The 24,713-nt window shown below is 39.4% G+C and overlaps 1 protein-coding gene across 2 annotated transcripts in view; it reads left to right on the top strand.

Annotated features, from left to right (window-relative positions):
- SIM2 (SIM bHLH transcription factor 2) overlaps positions 1-24,125 on the top strand; it is a 51,039-nt gene extending 26,914 nt beyond the window's left edge. For both annotated transcript variants that reach the window (XM_079974887.1, XM_079974888.1), the window contains exons 5-11: positions 6,514-6,599; positions 9,387-9,586; positions 15,312-15,418; positions 17,279-17,426; positions 19,044-19,212; positions 20,615-21,026; positions 22,040-24,125. In XM_079974887.1, the coding sequence (XP_079831013.1) occupies positions 6,514-6,599; positions 9,387-9,586; positions 15,312-15,418; positions 17,279-17,426; positions 19,044-19,212; positions 20,615-21,026; positions 22,040-22,770 (1,853 nt within the window). In that variant the 3' untranslated portion in view covers positions 22,771-24,125. The remainder of the gene's footprint in view (positions 1-6,513; positions 6,600-9,386; positions 9,587-15,311; positions 15,419-17,278; positions 17,427-19,043; positions 19,213-20,614; positions 21,027-22,039) is intronic.
- The last annotated feature ends 588 nt before the right edge of the window (positions 24,126-24,713 follow it).

The following is a 24,713-nucleotide window of genomic DNA, read 5'->3' on the forward strand; positions in this document are numbered from 1 at the left end:
CTATATTGATGTAGCATCTTTCATCTCATTCCAAATTGTGAAATTAATATTAAAACTTCATTCTTCAGCATATCTAGTTGCAATATTAGGTTTGTTCACAGTGATGAAACTTTAAATTGTAGACTACAGTTATGAAATAATAAATGACTTTGCTCTGTGAACAAGGGTATAGTAGGTATAGAGTTGTGAAAAATGCTTTGTGACCATTTGGCAACAAAAAAAACATTCTGAAGTTTTATGTGATCCTTCTTCAAAACACATAGAAATGGGAGAGAGCAAGTAAGATTGATTTCATTCCATCACCTCAGGGATGATTTAGGGTTGCATGAAAGCTAAATATAATTTCACAGAAGGGGCTAAAGTATCTTGTTAAATAGTCATGTGCAATCTGAATGTACAGGCACAAATTGATTACATAAAATAGCCACTGCCTCCTTTTTTTATATGTATAGCAGAGCAAACCGTTGAAATGCCCATAGGACATATTTATTTGTAAATCTTTTTTGAAGTTGGACATGTTGTCTTTGAATTTCCAGGAAAATGGGATAATTTAAGATACATACTTGATTAAAACAAGAACAATTCACTTATTTGAAATTCCATTGACGAGATCAAATGAGTATTTTATCTTTAATGTGTATTTGATAATTGGCATCTCAGTTCAAACTGGATGTAAATAAATAGGTGGGTTTAGATGAGTCTGTTTTATGTTCTCTCTTAATATCTGGATTGTCTGATCTTCAAAGTATCAGCAATCTATTTGATGTATGGGTAAGACAAAGGTACACAAATGACGTGGAGCATGATTTCTTTTGTCACATGTGGAGAGTTTCTTATAAGGCCTGGTAAATGTCTCTTCTTTCCTTCCTCCTCTTTGTCATATATGCACCAGCCATTACATTGGAATAGTGCAGAAGGTCTGGATACACTAGAACCATGCTGGCCTTTTGTTCTGAGTAATGGCCAGTACATGGTCTCCAAGAGGGAAAGGAGAAAACACATCATGTGTCACCCCTCTGATGGTGGCTACACATGGAGATGAATTGCCCCTTTGGTTTTAATTCATTAAGTATCACACATTGTCCAGTAGCAGGCCATGTATCTGGAAAATACTGGCTAGAGTTTTATTTGCAAATTTTCTTTTTAAAGTGCTTGATACAGTTGTACCTCTAGTTGTGGACTTAATCCGTTTCAGGGTGCCGTTTGCATCCCGAAAAGTCCGTAACTAGAGCGCCTCTTCTGCGCATGTGTGCGGTGCGATCGAGCGCTTCTGCGCATGCTTGAAGCACGCAGATCACTTCTGCACATGTGCTGGCGGCGAACCCGGAAGCAAACACTTCCAGGTTTGCCGCGTTTGTAAGCTGAAAGTCCGTAACAAGAGTGGAACGCAACACAAGGTATGACTGTAATTCAAACAGAACAGATGTTTTTCCAGCCACCAACAATTAAGCTTTTGTGGCTAGAAATGGTCTGAGTAGTAGCAGCCTAGAGGATCAAACACTATTATTATCTGTAAGCCACTCCCAGGATGGCTCAGTTTGCACTGGGGGGAATTACAAAAAACATAGGTGTTGAGGTAGGGAGCAGTAAACTGACCATTTAAGTTAGCTGTAATATTTGTTTAGCAAACTTTGAGATGTTTGGAATGTGGCTCTCCTTGGAGTGGGATCTCCTAAGGAAGACCTAAACCCCAGGAGGCAAAGGGGAATGTTGCTTGAAACTCTGGAGTGGGTTCCTTGTTTTGCTTTCTGGTTGAATTCGCAAAGCTACTAATCTGAGCGCCTGGTAGGTGTATGTGTGTTTGTGTCGTTGCACATGAACTTACTGGTTTAGTTATAAAGTGGGCAGGGAGGATTTCCATAAAAAGGAGCATGCAGGGAGTGGAGGAAAACCTCCCTTCCTCATCCTTATCTCTCTGCGTTTGTTTAAGAGGTTTTCTCTGTGCTGTACTTCTAGTATTGAAGCTAGACAAGGAAAAGGATGGGTTTCCTTCTCATACATACTCCTTTTGTCTTAAATCCCACTACCCCTCACTTGTCCTTTAGGGATGTGGGTGGTGCTGTGGTCTAAACCACTGAGTCTCTTGGGTTTGCAGATTAGAAGGTCAGTGGTTCGAATCCATGTGAGCTCTGGCACTCTCCACGGTGTCCCGTTGCGCCAGAAGCGGTTTAGTCATTCTGGCAACATGACCCAGAAGGCTGTCTGTGGATAAACGCTGGCTCCCTTGGCCTGAAAAGCGAGATGAGCACCACACCCCATTGTCACCTTTGACTGGACTTAACCATCCAGGGGCCATTACCTTACTTGTCCTTTAACTTGAAGCAGCAGATATATGTGGACAGTTCTTCAATGGAAATTCAGTGATTTGACAATGATTATTTAAGGGCCAGCAGTAGCAGCTGGGTGAGAATACAGTGCAAAAAGCAAACCAAAGCAAAACAAAACAAAAAACAGTGGTAGGATCACTCAAGTGGATTTATTGCTAAACAATTGACAAAGATGCTGAGAATCCTGAAGAGGTTTAAAAGTCTCAAGGTTTCAACTGTGGCCATGTTTCCTAAATGTTCCTAAACATTTCTCAGAATGTAGGCTATAGCATCAAGGGTCTTTAGCTACCAGTTAGATTGCTGCAGCTGCTGACTTGAAAAAAATATGTAGCAGACTATGAGACACCTTGCAGAAAAATATTTTCTAGTTTGTTATTCTAATGTCATTTTTTACTGAATGTGTTGAAGTAAAGCTATGGCTTACATGTTCATGTTTTGTATGTAACATGTTAAGTCAGCTAGTTAGATAGATCTTCAGGATTTTATAGGCGTTAGGCCAATAGATTTGTGTTGTTTTTTTTAGTTTATGAACCTAGCTCTTAGGTGGCTCAGGAGTTACATAGCTTCATAGGTTTGGGAAACTTCTTGCTATCTATAGATTAGGGATGGATCAACATGTTTCTGGTCTGTGTTGGTTCACATATGATCATAAATCTGTTTCTGCAACTATCTGCAATTTTTTAAAAGCAAAAAAAAAATCACATCCATGTATTATTATTTTTACAAAAGACACATTTTGAATGCATTTTATCCTAAAATACACATTTTTGTGTGCATTTTGGTACATTTTTTGAGCTGATACCTGTATTGCAAAATGGGAGAAGTATGAAAGCAGAAGGATAACTGCATTCTGATCCACATATTAGTCTGGTAAGTGCAAATCTAGTCAGTTTGCTTAAAAATGAAGACCAAACAAAATCCTCAAGCAATTCAAGGATAGGTGGGTGGGTCATTTGTCTCTCTCGTAGTTTGTCTGCAGGGGATATCAACCTGCTAGCTGTATGGACCTGCATTATCTCTACAATTCTATGATCTCTCACCAGGCAGCTTATTGCAATTGTCTAGCTAGCAAGGATGTGCTCTGTGTGGCACAGGTCCTTGAGCAGGGGTCTGCAACCTTTAAGACAAAAAGAGCCACTTGGACCCATTTCCGAAGAAAAAATAACTGGGAGCCGCAAAACCATTGCGACATTTAAAACAAATATATCTCTGGAGCCGCGATCTGACAGCGGGCGGGAAGGTGACGTCAGGATGGTGCGTGACTAACGCACGCACCGTCCCCATGCGACGTCACAGCCAGTACAGCGCCCGCCACAGTGGGGAGTGCCGGGGCGCACAATGTGCGTCCTCCCCTCACTAGTATCCGCCCCGGAGCCGCGGCAAAGGTGTAAAAGAGCCACATGTGGTTCCGGAGCCGTGGGTTGCTGACCCCTGTCCTTGAGGAAAGGAAAAATGAATGCAGTCAGCAGGAGGTAGCAGGTTGTGCATAGATGTAGGGTGCCCAAATATTTGTTCAAGGGCTAAGTATCCATGTGCCTCCAACATGTCCAGAAAGGTGAGAATTAGTATCTTGCTCTAATTTCTAGCAGATCTTAGTACAGATGTCATAAAGTCAATTTTTAGTGAGTTTACATGTCTATTGTTCATATTCGTAAGCCGTTTGTTGTGAAGAACTACTGTTTTCCATGTAGGAATGTTACATGGAAGAAAGTGAAAGCATGTAAACACCTTAATTTGGTGGAAGCAGCACAATAATGTCAACTTCTTAATCCATAGGAAATAAATTTAGTCTGTGATTGTATGCTTAGCTGGGAGTAAGTTCTACTGAACTTGGTGAAGTTACTTCTGAGTAGACATGCACAGGATCACACTGCTTCTCAATTTGCTGGAATGTGGAAGTCCTCATCAAGGGAGTTTGGGAAGTTACTAAGGGAAGTATAATTCTGCATTTAAATAAAGCATCTTAATTGCAAATAATATTAAAATCATTTTTTAACAATGGAATATACTTTGAAACCCTGTGCTCCAATTTGACATTCTGAGCATAAGTTTCAAACACCTAAATATTCAGAAATAATCCGAAGATAATGAAATGAACATCTCTGTGTGAGATGGTTGTCTTTTCTACACTAAATAAGGCAGTTTTCTGTAAACTCATTAAAAAATCTATACTGGACTCAGACAATTGTGCCAGCTTCCTGCCAGTTATCAATGTACCTTTTGAGAAGGTGTTCACGCAACTCCAGACACCCTTGAATGACACTGATTATCTAAATCCATTTTTGGTTAGGGTTTGGCACAGAAACTTTGATCACCATGGTGCCACCTTTGTGAGGAGAGAGTAAGAAATTGCAATCCTATTGATTTTCCTGTACCTCTCAGAGGTGTCCAGTACCATCCACTGTGATATCTTGATGAACTGGTTGGCTGGTGGAAATTGGTGTATAATGTTGTGGGCTCCTGCTCCCTTGATGATCAACTATTAAGGCTGCTTATTGGGAGTTATTCTATGGTGTTCTTCAGGTTTTATTCCACGCGATGGACAGCATCTATATAAATCTACTGACTGGGGTGTTCTCAATATTTTGATAGCATGGAGCTCAATTTCTCTTGTTCATTATAGTCAGGTTCGTTGTCAGGTGATAGTGTACTCCACCTGAAAAATCAGGTTCCCAATATGGAGGTGTTAGCTTCAGAGACCCAAGTGACCTTTGTGGCATGAAGCACCTTTCATTTGCTAACGGTTGCACACCAACTGCGATCTTTCTCAAGAATGAAGATAGCCTGACCACAGTTCTCCATGTATGCATTTAGAGTATTGTAACGTACTGTATCATGTGGGACACCTTTTGAGGACTATTCAGAAACTACGGCTACTGCATAATATAACAGTGGGGCTGGTCATATTGGAGTTTTAAAATAGCTACACTGCCTTCCAGTTAATTTAAACATGCTGATTTTGACCTATTCTAATAGTGAACTCATTCTCAAAGTGTGGATACTTTTGGACCAAAGCTCACAATTTGAAAGAGAATTAATACAAAATAAGGATAAACCTTTGTCCAAAATGTATAACTTTTTATTAGAATGGGAAACGAATGACGAGCTAGTTAAAGCTTCAATGACACACTGGGCAATAGATATAGGACACAATATAGATTTAAACCTCTGGGAGAAACTTTGAAAAAATGATCTGAAATTTACTGCATATTATTCATTCAAAGAGAACTATTTGAAAATGATCCATAGATGGTCTTTAACTCCGAATAGGTTGGCTAAGATGTATAAAGTAGAATCAGATATGTGTTGGAAATGTAAGGAAACGGAAATACTTTTTTCATGTGTGGTGGACATGTAAAAAAGTAAATGAGTACTGGGAAATGATTTATAACGAGTTGAAAAAAAATGTTTAAAATAACCTTCCCGAAAAGACTGGAGTCCTTCTTATAGGGAATAAGTCATACAGAAATTCCCAGATGTCAGAAAAGTATTTTTATGTATGCAACAACAGCGGCTTGAGTATTGTTAGCACCAAAATGGAAAGTGAGTGAGGTCCCAGGTAAAGAGGACTGGCAACGTAAGATGCTAGAATATGCAGATCTTCAGGCTTAACGCATAGAATAAGAGAACAAGAAGAACACATATTTAAAGAAGAGTGGAAAATATTTATTGAAAATATGGAAAATAATTGCACACAGCTAAAAACGCTGGCAGCATTAAGATAAATTCATCAGTGTGATTAATGTTTAAACAATGTAAAAATGGAGAACTGATTTAATTGGTTATAGTAAAATATGCAGGAATGGAAGATAAGTAAAATGAACCATGGAAGGAGAAGAAGGGAAGTCATTGGATATTTAAAAGTATGTAAAATGTTTATTCTGAAACGTAAAAATTGATACCTCTGAGAGAATGATGGCATTTCAGAGAACATAGTACAGAAACTGGCCTAAAAATGTTTGAAATAAATAAATTCATGTTTTTAAGGTTTTGAGGGATGCTTAAAATCATGAGGCTTGTGACAAATAATGGCTTAGCAAGCATTCTAATTATCACTTTCATATTCATGCTTCATGTTTGTAAGCATAACTAAAAAAATGCACTACAGGTTTAATATTAAAAACTATGTTAAAATGGCAAAAGGAATATTGTAAAGATTCTTGAAACATTTGTATTTTGTTTTCAGAGTATGAAATAGAGAGATCTTTTTTTCTGCGAATGAAGTGTGTTTTGGCCAAACGGAATGCAGGACTAACATGTAGTGGTTACAAGGTAAAGTGCTTAGATTTTTGCCATCTTCGCAGGGCAGCAGTTTTTAATTATAGAAGCTATCCTTAAAGCAAACACATATTTTACAGTAATATACAGTAATATCTGTGACATTGATACTAGGGCTGAGCCAAAATGGAAGGGAGTCTGTAAAAATTCCCCCCATCATGAAACTTGCCTTCACTCTTTTTGGTGGTATGTGTGGATTTGTGAAACATGGCAAAAATGTTTGACTATTCAAAATGCAGTCAGGAAGACATCATTCTGATATAGCTTCATGATAACACCATGAAGCCAAGTTGACTGTCTCTTTGACATCCTCATGCTGTATGTGTCTGGGATTCCATTTTTATAAAAGGCACTAAAGTGGCAGATCAGGAAAAGAAGCACCTAAGAACAGTATGCAAAAAAGATAAGCAATGAGTGCATGTGTAACACTCCACTCTTTTTCACCTTAAAACTTCACAGGTGAAGATTCAGTACAGCTCTGATTAATAGCATTTATTGCCATAGGCTCCCCAGTGATTGAACTTTGCTTCCAGGGAGGCTTGTATTGTACTATTCTTACTACCTTTGAGGGGGCCAGTGAAAACCTTCCTTTATTGCAAAGGGCCTCTTAGCTGAGTTAGATTTAAAACTGGATATTTTGTCTTGCTTTGGGGGAGGGATCATAACTCAGTGCTTTGTGTACAGAAGGTCACAGGTTCTCTCCACAGCATTTCCAGTTAAAAGATTAGGTAGCAAGTGATGGGGAAGACCTCTGCCAGAGACCCATGATAACTTCTGCCTGTCATAGCAGATGTTACTGGGCAAGATAGGCAAATGGTCTGGCCTGGTATCATACAACTTGCTACGGTGTTTTGCTCTGTAAAGCTCTTTCTTACTGTGAACCACCCACAATGCTTCACTATGGGGCAATATGGAAATTAAACAAAGAACTTATTTAGGCAGGTAAACTCCAGTGTATTTTGTACCTTCTCCTTTGACTAATTAACAGACTGTTGGGCAATCTCCGTTTCCCCAGCGCATCCACCATGCATGTTTCGCTCTCTCTCTCTCTCTCTCTCTCTCTCTCTCTCTCTCTCTCCTCTCCCCTCCCCATTCCCTTCTTCCAGGTCCACAGCCTCTTGTGCAGACATGCAAATGCTTTGCAGTAAAGCTTATAGCCTGATACTGTGCATGTTTACTCAAAAGGAAGGCTTTGCTGAATTCATTGGGGCTTATTCCCAAGTAAACAATCATAGTGTTGCGTGTTTTCCTTTGCTACTTCATGCTATGTCCCGGGAGAAGCCAACCCCAAATCTAGTCTGCGACAGTTTTGGCTGTCATTTGTTTGCTGCATCAGCAGCCTCTATGAAAGCAGCTTCTGCCACAGCAAATAGCAAATGGCTTGTTTGCAAGGATAACTGAAAACTCTGAGGAACAGATGGATTGAAGGTGGAAATTGCACAGCAGTTCTTCCTCCTCTTTTCTCCTTGAGTGAATGTGAGGAGGCAAAGGTGGAAAGCCTCTGCATGTGTACATGTTATTGAGACCACTAAACTCACTGAACGTACTTTTGAGTAAATATGCATAGGCTACACATTATAATGAATCATGAATGCATGTGGAGAAGCCAATGGAATTGCTTCTATCCCTATGAAGGTTCAGCATGCCATGTGAACATATACTATGCATATACTGATGGTATGGTGGCTATAAGCTCTGTCTGCACAATCACAAACTCTGAAAAAGGCATGTCTCCAGTTGCATGCGCAGTGCTTCCACACTCACATCTTTTTGTGCTGAATTATGCCATGAGCGCCAACCACAAAATGGCTAACATGGTGTGGGTGGCATAAAATGGCTGCTCTAGGGTGTGTGGCATAACTCACCCACATTTAAAAGAGCAGAAAAAGACTCAGGACTACCAAATGGTGTGTGCATGTCCCCCCTGTCGCATCAGTGTGGAAAAAGGCATCTACTCCAGCAACTACCGTACTACTCATAGAGAGAAGTTCTTTGCACCTCTCTTTGTTCAGAATAGGTGTGTGTCCATTCAAGTGAAATGTGGGCCTGTTTAATGGAGTGTGGTCAGTGTAGGAGAGGCCAAACCAGTGCAAACAGGAGCTGAGCTGAAAGAGCAAACAGACTCTCATGCGTTGCAGATTTTTGAGCGGATTATTTACTGAGACCTGTGGACTCCGTGTTGGCAACCCCAGGGAATGGGACACAATCCTACTGTCTTTCAGTTTCTGTCGGTCTTTCTGCCACCACTCATCTCTGCCTCCCTCCTTCCAAGCTGATAACTGTTTATGGCAAGACTTTGGTACAATCACCAAACAGTGTTCTGTGTGTGCATTTCAACATAGGCTTATCAAATGTATAATTTAAATTTGTGTGTATGCATGTTTAATTAGGTTTATGCAAAGAAAATCAAATATTATCTGGATATTTCACATTGAGCATTATGTTATATGAAGATAATGTATAATAAATATTCAGAGGGCCACAAAAATAATTTGATACTCTGAATGTATCTAGAGAATGTAGAGTCAAGATCTTTGCAATTTAATGTCAGCTTAATTGTCATATAGTGTTGGCATGCAATACATGGTATATGTTGACCTCTGCTTTAAACCTACCAATTCACCTGTAAAAAGACTACTCAGGAAACACACACACACACAGAGAGTGAGTGAGAGAGAGAATATATCCTGGAGATTTTAGGTAAACAGCATTGTCAAGAGGCCATCTTAGTCATTCGTTTCTCCTTCATAACTGTACCTTTTTTCTCCCATATCATACCAGGTGATCCACTGCAGTGGCTATTTGAAGATACGTCAGTACATGTTGGATATGTCTTTGTATGATACCTGTTACCAAATTGTGGGGCTGGTTGCTGTAGGTCAATCATTACCTCCGAGTGCAATCACTGAGATCAAACTCCATAGTAACATGTTTATGTTCAGAGCAAGCCTAGATCTAAAACTGATATTTCTAGATTCAAGGTAAGTAAAAATTTATTTTTAAAAAATGGTTGTTCCATTTTCCCACATGCTTGTGGCAACTTGCAAAAGATAGCTAAAAAATATAAAGCTGAAAAAGAGCAAAAGAACAATAGAATCCACACAAAACTGTAGAAACATGAACATAGGATAAAGTGACACTTTAAGTATCACTGTAGGACAAGCCACTGCTCATGGAGTAAATACTTTTATTTGGTAACGTCTAGCAGTAATGGTTGAAATTGAGTTAACCAAAATTACTGGAAGACTGAGGTTGTCTTTTGAAGACTGGACATTCTTTTAATTATGCAAAGTGGAGAATAGAGGAAGTACTAAGTTGCTCCATGACAAAGTTGACAAATGAGGCACAGCTTAACTAGAAAGCTGTTGGCAAAACTTCATACACACATCAGGACTCTGAAGTTCTTAGTTTGTACTTTTATCACAAAACCAACTTTTGTTCCTAAGGTCACAGTTTGTATAGCTTGCATACCATAATATGGGAATACTGGGGTACCTTCCAATTCTACAGTTCTATGATTCTATGAAAATAGCCATTTGTAAGATGTAATGTCAATATTGGCTTGAATCCTAACTAATACAAAATAGGCCTTTGCTGCTAAAATGCTGAAGTGAATTCCCACAGAAATAATAGAACAGGAGAGTCTTCTTTTCCTGTTCCTGCTGTGTACAACATACCTCACTCAGCCCTAAACCACTGCATGTTAAAAAGAAATAAAACTAATTCACACTAATTGTTTGTTTGTTTATGGACCATTTAATTATAAATATGGTCAAAGCAGTCTAAGCAACAACTTACTATAAATTCACAATAATAACATTTGCTGTTTTGTTAGCAGCCGTGTTGCTCTTTCTTGGTCATGTTTGTCTTTGTCTTTACTGAGATGTTTTGTTTTATCTTGCTCCCAGTTTAGCAAAATTTAAAAATAATAGGGAAAGGGATATTGGACAGAAACAGTAGGATGTGAAGTTGTCTTTGTAAATATTTCTCGAACTGAAATATTGCTCATGACATCTGTTGATATTTGATATGGGTATATTTGAAAATACCTTAGTTGCTATGCAATGGTGTTTCGTATTTGACAGCATTTTATATTACTAATATATAGTTAAACTCTTGTATCTGGAGTGAAGTGAAAAGGGAATACTGGTTGTTAACCCAGTAGTTTTTTGGTCGACTCATGTACTGGGGTAAGACACTGAATTATGTCTGTGCTATGTGAGCTACAGATAATTTTTTGATCATAAGGTGGGATGAAAGGATCTGTCATTTTTTATTCTTTAAGCTTCTCATTTTTTCCAGTCTTAACTTCAGTTCTACAGCAATTTGTGATTTATTTATTTTTAATCCTCATGAAAATTCTTCAGCATTCTAGTGCAAATTTAGTAGGCAAATTTATCCTCCTAAACATATTTTTGGGTGCAGTTTTGACTAATGTACAGATTTTTAAAAGCAACTTTTACTAATATAATGTGTTTCTGTATGCTTTCACAGATAATTCATTCTTATACACATATCTTTCTAATATATGCATTTTTGTAAACATTGGTTGGAGAACTGCACAGCAAAATTCAGATGAGTGTGAATTTGATTAATTTGGCTTTAAAAGCTAACTGAATTCAATTTCTTTCCCATTGCTACTTATAAGTGACCTTTCCCTTGGTGTTCAACTAAGCAGTACATTTTGAAACTTTAGTGGAGAAATAATTTAAAATTATCTACAAGTGGAGCAGTGCTGGAGGTTACAATGTAGAGAAGAACTGAAAAGTTAATAGGGTAGGGGTGTGGACATATGAGTATTTGTTTCTATCAGTTTTCAAAGGAGGCTAAAAGCACGCTACTAAATTTCTGTATCTTACTTTCAAAACTTACCAGATATTGAACGTGAGAGATAAATGAAAAATCTGTTGACTTCAAGACAAAATAGCAAACTCATGACCTTAGTGGTAGAGGAAAATGAATACTCTCAGCAGTGCTTGATTTCATTTGCTGTATTAACTCATTTCCTCTTCTGTGTTCATTACAAACAGGAAATTACCGTATTTTTTGCACCATAACACTCACTTTTTTCCTCCTAGAAAGTAAGGGGAAATGTCTGTGCGTGTTATGGAGGGAATGCCTACGGATGGCGGGGGGATCTGCTGCAGTCGTGAGCAGAGGATCCATGGTTCCCCTTCCTTCCCTCCTCCGTGGCTCGCTTTGAAACAGCAAAGCGGGAGAAGAGCCGCTGAGTGGGGAGGAGAGAGAGACAGAGAGCCTGATTCTTTAAAGGAGCAAAGCGCGAGAGGAGAGGAGCCGCTTACACTCGTGTTACGAGTGTAAGCTGCTCCTGTCTGGTTGGTTCCTTTAAAGCAAGCAGGCTCTCTGTCCCTTTCTCCTCCCCACTCAGCTCGCTACATAGCAGCAAAGTTTTTCAGCTCGCTAAGCCGGGGATGAGCGGGGAGGAGGGAGAAAAGCAGAGCCTGCTTGCTTTAAAGGAGCAAAGTGGGAGAGGAGAGGAGCCTTCTCCCCTTATACCCCTCTTCTTCATTATTAGCAGCAGCATCCTCCACCCACTCCACGTGTGCTCCTTGTCCCTTGAGTGCTTTTCCTTCCCTCCCCACTTAAAACATGGTTACAAAGCACGGATCCACATGGATCCTCAGGATTTTTGCACTGGGTCACCCCAAATTCACCATCAGATCATATAACATGTCCATGGCTACATCTTGCACACAAAAAATCACGCACCCACTGTTGCCTGGGGCCGCAGTGGTGCAAAAATGTGGTTACAAAGCACGGATCCACATGGATCCTCAGGATTTTTGCATTGGGCTACTCCAAACTCAGTCAGATCACATGTCTGTGGCCACAGCATGAACCACAAAAATCATACATCCACTGTTTCGTTTAGAATATTTTTTTTCTTGTTTTCCTTCTCTAAAAACTACGTGCGTGTTATGGTCGGGTGCGTGTTATAAAGCGAAAAATACGGTAGTTCTGTATAATGCCTTTGTAAAGAGTTATATTTTAGGCTTTTGAGTAGAATACCCTATTGCTCTCCCCCCACCAAGGAAAGGATAAAAATCAATGTCACAAAATTAGCATTTTCTTGCTGTTATCTGTAATCAGACAGCACAGCCATTGATGATGAAGTCCAAAACATCTGCAGGGCACCAGTTGGGGGAAGCCTTGCCTAACCCTTTAGTATCATTGTTCTAAGTAATAATAGCACCTTCTCTGATACCTATTGATAATCAAAGACGGGTTACAAACAAGATGGACCATGTGGATGGGTTTAGCATTCTGATCCCTAGATAAATCTGGATTACCGTACTTTTCTGTCTATAAGACTATGGTTTTTTTTACTCAAAATTAGGGGTCATTTTATACATGGGTAGTGTGCATTGTGGGGATATCGGATTCGTTGCTGCTAGTTGGAGATTATTGGTGGCTGTGGCAAGGGCTGGTGTTGATTGGCTGTCACTGTGGCAATTGGGCAGCCAATGTGCTGCGTTTTTCGGCGTTGGGACAGAAGATTGGTTGATTTGGCGATGTGCTCAACAATTCTGGGCAGTCCTCCCCCCAAAATCCCCCCTTTTCTTAATTTTGAGCCCCTCATAATAGGGGGCATGTTATACACGGAAAAGTACGGTATCTTTAAGGACCAGTTAAGACAAGATGGCTTTGCCCTATGGCTACATCATGAGATTCCTGCTGAGAGGACCTGTAATAATAATAGCTTATCACATGAGTTATATTGCAGTGAAGGCTGTAACTGTGCAAATCTTGTGTCCAGACAGTGAAATGATCACACTTTCACATCGTACAGGTGCTGCAGAAGGCATATTTTATCCTTTTATCCTCAGTGGTAGGGCCTTAGTATTTTTTTTGTACCCAAGTTATTTGTGTTGCAGTGTTCATTGTCCTGTTATTCTGTAATATCCAACTTAAATGTTCTTTTCATCCCTCTTAAGGGACACTGCTATTCCTTCTCCTAAGACAAGTATCTAATTTCTTTTATGCTCTCTTATATTTATAAACTGATTACAGGCCCTACAGATTAATCACTCCTGTTATATTCATTAATCTTGGCAAAAGGTAAATGTCGCTTGTGGGTTTGCCAGCAGTAAAGAAAATGATCTTTGCTTACTCTTTTCTTGAGTAGCTCTCTAAGCACAGAAGGAAGCTCACAAGACAGTAATAAATTTGTTTGAAAAACTGACTATCACATTGTTGATACATACTATTGAGCACACTTAGAATGTATCCCCCCACCCTCCCTACTCAGGCAGAGATAGCAATAAAGCATCTAGACCAGGCATGGCCAAACTTGGCCCTCCAGCTGTTTTGGGACTACAATTCCCATCATCCCTGACTACTAGTCCTGTTAGTTAGGGATGATGGGAGTTGTAGTCCCAAAACAGCTGGAGGGCCGTCATAAATTTAATGCATCCCAAAGAAATAACAACTGCCACATTTGGACCAGGAATGAGACTTAATAGTATCCAGCAGGTGCTCTAGTAGGAAGCTATCTCTTATGTACCCTTTTAGTCTGTATTATTGTCCCAGAGTCCCCGTAGGAGGCCCCACAATTTACAGTGGTGCCTCGCAAGACGAAAAGAATCCGTTCCGTGATTCTCTTCGTCTAGCGGTTTTTTCGTCTTGCGAAGCAAGCCCATTGACAGCTTAGCGGATTAGCGCTATTAGCGGTCTAGCGGCTTTTAGCGATCAGCTGAGAAGTGGCTTAGCGGCTTAGGAAAAGGGCGAAAAAAGCGAAAAAAACCCGCGGGAACTCGCAAGACATTTTCGTCTTGCGAAGCAACCCCATAGGGAAATTCGTTTTGCGAAGCGCCTCCAAAACGGAAAACCCTTTCGTCTAGCGGGTTTTCCGTCTTGCGAGGCGTTCGTCTTGCGGGGCACCACTGTATTTCATCTGTGCCATATCCTGCAGTACTGCTAGTTGTATCCTTCGGCAATTCTGAATGTGAGCAAATATTCATCCTCTGTCCCATTAACCCAGTGTTTCCCAACCTTGGGCCTCCAGCTGTTTTTGGACTACAACTCCCATCATCCCTAGCTAGTAAGACCAGTGGTCAGGGATGATGGGAATTGTAGTTCAAAAACAGCTGGAGGCCCAAGGTTGGGAAACACTGCATTAACCAGTCAACACCATACCTACTCATTATCTTACCAAATGGAACAGCCACTGAAAATGTTTCTGCTTAAAAGTGAGAATTGTTATTATAGCATTCCCCTATAATAGATCGGTGCTATGTAATGCTTGATATATTCCAGCATAATCCTTTATACTGAAATGCATATAGGTATTTTAAATATACTGTTGAGATTTTGTACTCTATGAAGCTAATAAAGTTAAAAACAAATGTATACTGTAAGCCTGCAACTTATGTGGGGGTTACATTCCAGGGATTGCTCCTTAAGCCAAAATTGTGTATAGTCAAAACACATTGGGTTCAATAGCAGGTGGGATTGCCAGAGTCTTTTTTCTCAGATGCCTACCCCCTTTCTGCCCCTTTTGATTTTTTAAAATGCTTTTTGCCAAGCACCTAAAACTGAATGTGCACAACTTAAATGTTCATAAGTTGTGGGTTTACTGTAATTCTGAAGGTTTCAGGAAACTTGATTTCTGGAAAAGGAGAGCAATTGTTTATTGCTGTAAAATATTTAAGGATGCTGCTTATTAGCTATATTTCTTTCTTTTAGAGTGACTGAATTAACTGGATATGAGCCACAGGACCTGATAGAGAAAACTCTCTACCACCATGTGCATGGATGTGATGTATTTCATTTACGATATGCTCACCATCTTTGTAAGTAATGGAAAACAAGTAAAATAATTTTGTAATGATGTTGATGTGAGTTATTCACAGTATACGTGTTGGGGAACTATGACTGGGCACAGCTTTCCTAGTAAAAAACTCACATGTAAAATGGTAATGTATTGTCTACACCTGGGTTTCATATTAATTCATTGGTGTAACTTTTTAATATGTGAAGCTGCTGGAACAAATTTTGAAAGCAAAGTAAATTGATGAATCAGAGATTATTCATATCCATATTCTTCAAGTTAAGAAAATGTGAGCTAGTACTGGAAGAAGATGAAGTGACTGACAGTTTGTTACAGCTGTTGCTCCAGTACTAGTAGATTTCCTAAAGAACTTCATTAGCAACATGCCAAGCTGTGAGGATGACTAGTGTAGGAATGATATTTGTGCACAAGTCTCTGGATTTCATGTGTATTACAGATTAGGCAACTCCTTTTTAATCATAATGAATTTCTTTGGTATTCTGACAGTGCAGTAGTGGCAGAATTCATGTGTTCAAAGGCTGCCTGGATAAATTTAATAAATAGCAACAACAAATAATTCACACTTTTTAGACAAGCCTGAGAACTTTTATTTTGAAGTTAAAGCAGCGTTTTGGAGCTCTGCATTGATTTCCCACCAAATATTATCCTCTCCCAACTGTTTACAGCACCTTTGGGAGAAAATGGCTGCTGTGGAAGGCAGTAACATTTATAATGGAAATTGGGTATGTTGTTTGGCTCAGAGTAATAAATGTAAAGAACATTCAGGCACCGGCTATCTTAGCTGAACTAATCTATAGTAAGAAAATCCAAATTCTCTTAAGGGTATGCATATTGACTTAATAGAGATGTTTTAATTTTCTGAAAAAATACATGCATCAGGAAGCTTGGGAAGTGGTCTGTGAGGAAAGAACTCTAGGTTAAAGCTAGACAACTGTACAACTAGTTCCGTGTATTGAGCAGGACTTCTGCTTGTTCCCAAAACTGTGGTGCCCCGTTTCTCTGCTCATGGAAGTGGTTGCAGGATCTCAAGCAACCACTATTTTTCAATAAGCTGCTAAAATATAAAGTCATGCTTTAAAGTTAAATAGCCTGGCTTGTTTGGAAGCCATTAACCATAGTTTCCTGCTTCAGTTGTAACAGGAAGCTATAGTTAACTGCAAATTTCCTGTCTTGCACAAAGAAAGGAGCAGAGTAGCGACATACAGGTGTATGAGGCTCATTCATACCTCAGCTTATTAAGCCAAGATAATGATTGTCAGAAAGCAGCCACTGAGAAAGTATAGTCCAAAATGTTCTTTCTCCATATCACTTCATTCTTAAATCTACAGCCAATATGGGATGTTAAGAAAAGGATATACAAGAAGGCAGAAGGCAGAACACGTTTTGGTTTGAGATTTTGTATTACAGCTATAAGAGAATTGGATAAATTTTTAATTAGGCAAGAGTCCAGGAGTACAAGAAAGCACAAACGAAGGCTCAAATGAGTTTTTAGCCTGCAATCCTATACACGTTTAGTGGGACTTCTGAGCAGACGTATCCAGGATTGTGTTTTATTTATTGGATTTTGTATTAGATAAGACCTGTATTAAGAGAACATTCAGTTGCAATAACCGAAATATTGCCCTTGCTTGAAAGTTCAATTATAAGGGTAAAATGCTCTTTTTTAAAAAAAACAAATAAACCAAAGTAGAATGGTATGGCTTGAAAATCAATGATGTAACAAACTTTCTTAAGCCAAGCAGGTCTGGGTCAATGTCTGAACAGAAGGTCACCTGGGAGCCTTAAATATGCCACCTCAAGTTTCATGGAGGAAAGGCAGAGTATGAGTATAATTAAATTCCTTTCATGTTATGTTTTATAGTGTTGGTGAAAGGACAAGTCACAACCAAGTACTATCGGTTGCTGTCAAAGAACAGTGGCTGGGTTTGGGTCCAGAGCTATGCCACGATTGTACACAACAGCCGCTCATCACGACCTCACTGCATAGTGAGTGTTAATTATGTCCTAACGTAAGTCCATATTTCCTACCATTGTATACCACATTCATTTTATTCAGTGTCTCATGTTGATAACTTTATCTGTTTCTTCCATCCTGATTTCCACTTTGTTACTTTAAAATGTTGATCACTGATATATATATATTTGTTGTGCTTTATAATACTCTATCAGGTTTTAGTAAGGTAGACATCATTTCCTGGGGGGGGGGGGGAGTATTTTCGTATGGCCAACTCACTTCTGGGCTTCAGTCTCACAGCTGAAGACTGTGTTCTAGACAACCAATCTAATACTAAAAGAATGACTACATTTGAAATAACATAAAATGACATTATTGAAAACCTTTCTTGAAGTCCGTCTACCAGGGCCACGGATGTTTTGCTGCCTGACACAAGGTAGAAGAGGGCACATCCCTTTCCATGTACAGAGGTTGCCTGAACTAGAAGTTAAATCTTATTTCAACACTGGCAATTGTACAGCATCTTTCGCTGCACATCAAGGGAGCAGTCTACCTTAGGAGGCACAATGCAGGCTGCATTGCACACACATAATTCTATTCTGCATCAGAGAGGCATAGCTGGGGTAGGGATCAGGGGGCGATGCTGCTACTGCCCCCCTGCACTCCAGCATCTGCCACCTGAGATGTCCACCTTGCTCTGCCTAATGTTAGGGCTGGTCCTGCTCTACCCCTACACTGTGACATATTAATGAACTAAAATGGCATTGGGATAAATGCAGCTCTTTTAGAGAAAATGCAGGTGCAGATCAGCTGATGACAAAAAAAACCCCCAGAAAACTAATTAAACAAAAAACAACCTAAGGAGATAACCATTCTTATGACACGGAGGCAGACTATTACTTTAGGATGGAGAAGGGCAGCCATTTTTCAAATATATTATTAACTATTAATGGGTTCCAGCTGCACAACTATGAACAAATGACAGGTTGAGAGTGTATATCAAATAACTGCTTACATACACAGTATTATAGAGGCAGTTGAATGAAAGCTTTGAAAGTATGAGAGGTGGCCCAGTTACTCCTCTCTGGCAGTGTCTGGAGTTCAAGTGTCCTGAATTGAACTCCTAACCTAGCTTCACGGCTACCAACCCCTTCCTATCATTTCTTTGTGCATTAAGGATTCAGTTTTAATAGTCCAGTGACTGCGGCATGTCTGGTATTCTTTTTTGAAGCTTTCTTTATGCCAGGGTTGGAGAACCCTTTTTCAGTGTGAGGGAAACATACACTCAGGGTTAACTTTACAGGGGTTATGTGCCAGCAGGGGGCAAGGCTAGAGGCAAAAGTAGATAGAGCAAAGGGTGTGGTTTTTACCTTGTGTGTACCTGGAATGCAGCCAGCTGTACACGTGTGTATACACGCACAGTCTCCATCTAGGCATCTGAGAGATACTATCATAGTTCAAGGAAACAGTACAGCCAGGCAAGAGCACTCAAGGAGCGTTGGGAGGGCTTACAGAGCCCCAAGGGCCAGCTAGAGAAGCCCAAAGGATCACATTGGCACCTTAGGCCTGAGGTTCTCCCCCCGCCCCAATTTAAATGCTTGGGGGCACATAAGTGAGGAGAAAGATGCAAATGGACCATTCCTCTGTTGCAATGCTGTTGTTGTTTTTTCAGAGATATAGAATATAAGGAACTCCCATTATCATTGGACCAGGTCACCATTTCTAAATCACAGTTTCCATGCAGAAACTCAGCGTCTACCTCACAAGAAACAAGAAAAGCAACAAAACCTAGAAGTAATAAAATGAAGACAAAACTCAGAACAACGCCATATCCACAACAGGTAGTAGTTTTTCCCTTCTATCAACATTTCATGCTAAAAGTGTGTGGCAACCTATCTGCAACAGTAGCTGTGAATAGTCACTGGAATTTCCTGCAATTCAAAATATCATAAATTCTGTTCCTTTTAATAGCCTGATCCTACAAATTGCTGCTTGGGGTACTGAGTACTGCAAGTTTAGAGGATCAAGAATATGAACTGTTGCAGCAATACAGCATCACTTGTGGTTGAATTATTTCAACCAATTCAGGGAACTACACTGGTGCAACAGCTTGTTGTACCAGCAGCATTCACCCTTTTGACAGATGCAACAGTTTGCTTGGAAAGCCACCAAGATCGTACAAAACGGGCAGAAAGGAGACAATACATGACCAGGTCCAGAAAGGTGCTCAGGGTGAGCGTTAACAATAGACACAAGAACAAGACAAAGGTAGAGTGCAGGGACAAAGAATAAAATAAGGTTGAACTGTCCATCCAAAGATCTGCCAGCTTCAGGACTGGTGTAGTTTCCTCCCTAGTTTGGGAGTATATCATTTGGATACTGCATTTCGGAGAGACTTGCATTCTTCTTTCCCTGATTGGATTTGGGGAACCTGTCTTGATTTGGAGCAGAAGCCATCTTTGCCTTGAGGACCACCATACCAGCAATGTGCAAAGTCTTGCTTTTAGGGAATGTTTAAAATGACTGACAGAAGAGCATTCCCAGCAGTGCTGTGCAAAGCCTTTGTGCCAGTCATTAGGAAACTTCCCTTGGAGCAATGCTGCTCACATTGCTGGTTAGCTGACCCTCATGTCAAAGCTAGCTCTCACCTCTTTCTGAGCAATTTTCTAAGTGTAAAATGGAAAAAAGGGGCAGGCAAATGTTTGAGTGGATAAACTTGTAGGCACTTGGAAAAAAGGAAATAAAAAATTAGACAGCCTGACTTGAAATATGGAGGTAGGGGTGACCTTGAGCTTTCAATCCAAAGCAAGATAAGTGTGTCAGATCAAGAACAAGCCAATGGGAAGCAGATGTTCCCACCTCAGCGCAGGGGGGCACGACATCAGGTCCCCCAGACCTCTGTGTGGCCCTCTGAAATCTTGCCAGCTAAACGGAATATGTGAAATCATTTTAAAGTGTTTCCAAACATGTGCAGAATGCCTCCCTCCCTCACCACTGAAGCTATAGCTTGTCCATCACACACAGGATTAAGGAGCAGAGCTTCCAGAAAAATGCCAGAAAGGCTTGCGCTCCAGTTCCTCTCTTTAGAAATTAAGTGCTGCCAACTTCTTTTAGTTTATATGAACTGGTGTGACTGCAGTTCAAGGTGGTACTTGGCTGCAGTGCACTCTGTTAGTCTGTTATACTGACAGATTTCAGAGTCAGCTATTAAACACTTTTCTTTCTTTTTATTTGCTTTTTCAGCAATACAGCTCCTACCAGACAGACAAACTGGAATGTGGCCAGGTTGGAAGCTGGAGATCCAACTCCACAGCAAATTCTGCCACCATCCAAGAACAAGCCTTCCATTCAGAAAACAGCGAACTTTTATACACCCCATCGTACAGCTTACCTTTCTCTTACCATTATGGACACTTCCCTGTAGACCCTCATGTATTCAGTAGCAAAAAACAAATGCTGCCTTCTAAATTTGGGCAATCTCAAGGAACACCTTGCGAAGTAGCTCGATTTTTCTTAAGTACTTTGCAGACAAGTGGAGAGTGCCAGTGGCACTATGCCAATTCTCTTGTTCCAGGAGGCAGTCAGTCACCATCGAAAAGTCCTTCTGATCAGTCAGCAAGCAGTGTACGCCATAATCTCTTACAGAGTTATGAAGGTGTGTATTAAATGAACAAATCTGAAGCTCTATTATACCCAAGAAAAATTCATACATGTTAAATATTCTTCAAATACTAAAAGTGGGTAGTGGGTAAAGCTGGGTTGTTAAGGAAAGGGCTGAAAATAGTTGCAACTTACATTTATACTTTAATTTTGCTCCTGAATTGTTCATATTTCTTTCTGAACATAATGCAAGAATAATAGTTAAGATACAAATCTGATTGATAACTAAAATTACCCCAATTCTGTTGCAAAGAATTTAACAAGAAGCCTAAATTCAGTTTTCTTAGGTCTCCTAGATTTTCTTTGGGTGTATTCACATAACACACCTTTTTTTATTGTGTAGCCCTGCTACTACAAGCTTACTGACAATCCTGTATATTGTAGACCTCACACTAGAGTTCATGGGGCTACATCAGAGCAGACAATTGGACCACATTGTCCTCACAATATTGTTGTTTTGTCAGAGAATCAGATCTGAAAAGAAAGAGTTTTTGTGGGTACAATACTGATCACAATAGCAACTTTTCTTTAGGGAGCATATATTGGAGTGTTCCACAAGTAGCAGAAACAAGCCTAATAAATCAAATGGAAAGCATTTTCATGTATTACATCTGATTATGTTGCCCGTTTATGAAGGTATGTATCCAAAGTGAAAAAATAAAACTCAAAATTGTTTACAAAAATTACATTTTTAAATAGTTCCAATAATGCTCCAGTTGCCTCAGAAGGTAATTAGCTATAATTTAATTATTTAGAGTTTCCAAGAACCTGCTTTAACTCCCATCTTGCAATTTGGCATGGAGAAGGAATGGATAAGTTATTCCTTCCCCCCTCGTGATTCTATTTGGAATGCAGCTACTTGCTAATTTGCACAAAGGCTTTAAAGCAAGCTCAAAAACAGCATTAAACGAATGTCCCCAATCTAAATAGACTTTACTGTATGTTCAAACTACACTTCATTGCTTGAACTGCTTTCATTAAAGAACTTTATTTTTCTTTCTTTCAAAGTGCCACTACCAAACAGAAGATATAGCCAAGACAGTACATCTGACAGCTTTGCAAGCTGTGCCACCCTAGCAGCAAATAGCAGATACAAAGAAGAGAGCTATGATTCCACCATTATAAAGCACAGCAACAAAATGGAAAGCCGAATATATCCAGCACATCATCATCTAATTAAAGAAGAAAATAAGCTAGTTTTCAATAGAGGTGTACAAGATAAAAACAACTTAAGTGAAAAGCCCTTTTCGAACTCCTTAGCCAACTCTTTTTTGTCAAAATCTGAATGTTTCCAAACTAAATCTATTGGACAATTAAATCACCTTCTCCCAGTTCCAACAGTATATGAACAAACAAGAAGAATTTGTATGAAAGAACCAAAATTTGAGCACATTGCCCATCATGCTGCAAATCTAGGTGAGCTGGAACCTGATGACAGAATGACCGGAAAGTTTGATCATGACTCTGAAAACGATCACACTGTGGATGTTAGGCATGCAGGGCAAGTTCCATTTGTACTTCTCAACTACCACCGGGTTTTAGCCAAACATGGCACATTTCAAACTTCTTCGTGTACTGCCACAGGACATGTAGCAGAGAATTATGGACACAGTTCTGAGGAAGTAAACATGTTTTACAAAAACCAAAGTCCTTCATCAGCCTCTTCCCCTGAGGCTCACAAGGAGCCTGCACTTCCCCATTATATTGGAACGTCTGTAATAATAGCCAATGGAAGGTGACAGTAATAGAAAGCTGTGGTTTATAAAATAAATAAATAAACTGGAATAGTTGCCCTAAAGCATGAGAATACATGGTTGCACTTAGTGAGCATGGTTTAAAATCAGTGGGACAAACTTGCATGCATTCTTGGCAAGCCATGTGTAACAGTACCTTTAAGGTCGAGGGGAAAAAATTACGGTAGCTTCAGTGCTTTGTTGTTCCAGATTAATCTCTGCAGTTGACTCTGCTAGTAAGAAGCCATGTAACAGATCATATTTTTGTTATTTTTACAGTATATAAGTTAAATTATAAGAGTTTATGTGTTGATACATAGAGTGACTTTGTTTTCTTAAAAAATTCAATCCTTCAATTATTTGAAAGTTATAGATCACTTAACAAACGGACAGTCTGGTAGGAGACAGTAATTACCAGTTATTTCTGATAGTCTCTGTTTAACTGCCGTCAAATGAATTACCTTGGGGACATGCATTTAGGATTTCAATCCCTGAAATTAAACCATTTTTTTTATTCATGTGGCTTGGATATATATTACTCAAGGCAGTATAGAATTGCCAGGCTGCATGGCTACTATGCATCTTTAGAAAATGAAAATCTACTTGCCCAATAAGCTTGGAGATAACTACCAAAGAGCTGGTGATTGTTACACTGTGGGGGGGGGGGGATCAAAGCATCTATTTGAAAATGAAAGACAAAGGTTTTCACTGTTTCAGATACACTTTCCATTTAGAATATATCCCAAACTGTATTTGTTGCCAGCCAAAGAGGAGTGAAGTTGCATTCTCTTCATTTTGCTGTCAACGAGACTTCAAATCTTTTCTGTTTGGTGGCTTTACATTTTTAGCCCAGCCAGTTTTAGCAATTTTTATGGTTAAGATATGATAAAATACATTCACCAACTGCACTAATGATTAGATGAGAATTCTCAGGCACTTACATTTTATTTTGCATTTTTCGTAGAGCACGTAGTATATTCATCTTTGGCTTTGTAATGTTTAATCTGGAAGGTGAGGCAACTCAAGTACCTGCAAAGATTTAATACCATAAATATATAGCTCTCCTGTGTTCCAGTTTTCTGTGGGTGCTTTAATAAAATCATAAGCAATAGCACAAAAGAATACACATGCAAAGTTGTTTGTGCTATCCAGTTAAATGGGGGAAGCTCTTGTGTATATGTGGTGGGTGTGTATACACATGAAGGTTGTTTTGCACACTAGGAGTTACTAGAATGTGGTTGTCATTTCAACATAACTAATAAACCATTTATCATCTTACTCAATCACGGAACAGAAGGCACCCTAATATGTAAAAAGCTTATGTATAAAAATGGTTGGCATTAAAGAACATTAACACTGGAGTCAGATGTATATTTTAATTTGACTAGTTTTTCTTAGCTTTGCTGAACTCTGAGCTACATCAAAAACTTCTAAAATGTCCTTCAGACAAGTGAAGTTTTCATTAGAAGCATGGAAGAACTTCTGTGCCCCCAGGAAGCAAATAACAGTTTTGCCGTTGTTTTGAGTATAGACAGAACCAATTTAAGAATATTTCTCCAAGAAATAATATATAATTTAACTTGTGCAATATGGAAAACAGCTTTGATTGCACCTTTTCAAATCTCAACTAAGTTGAAAGGTAATGAGGACATTTTCTTAAACTATTTTTCTGCATTTAGACGCAGCAATACAATCCATTTCCTTGTCTAATTTTATAAGGCTATTTGTTACTGTAAGGAAATAAGCTTTTTAAAAGTGATCGGCTGTGCTCAGTATTGCCCTAATTAAAGTTAACCATTGTGAGCATGCACATTTTTAAGTAGTGCCAAAGCAGTGTACATTAGAATTCAGACTTAACCTGTGCCTTGAGTTGAAGCCAGTAGTTCCCAAAGTGTAAAAATACGCTTTTCCCAAAGGTGCTAGGCACCTTGCCTTCAGCCCATTGTTCA

The sequence above is a fragment of the Podarcis cretensis genome (assembly GCF_951804945.1).
Source record: "Podarcis cretensis genome assembly, chromosome: 4".
In the NCBI taxonomy this organism is placed as follows: domain Eukaryota; kingdom Metazoa; phylum Chordata; class Lepidosauria; order Squamata; family Lacertidae; genus Podarcis; species Podarcis cretensis.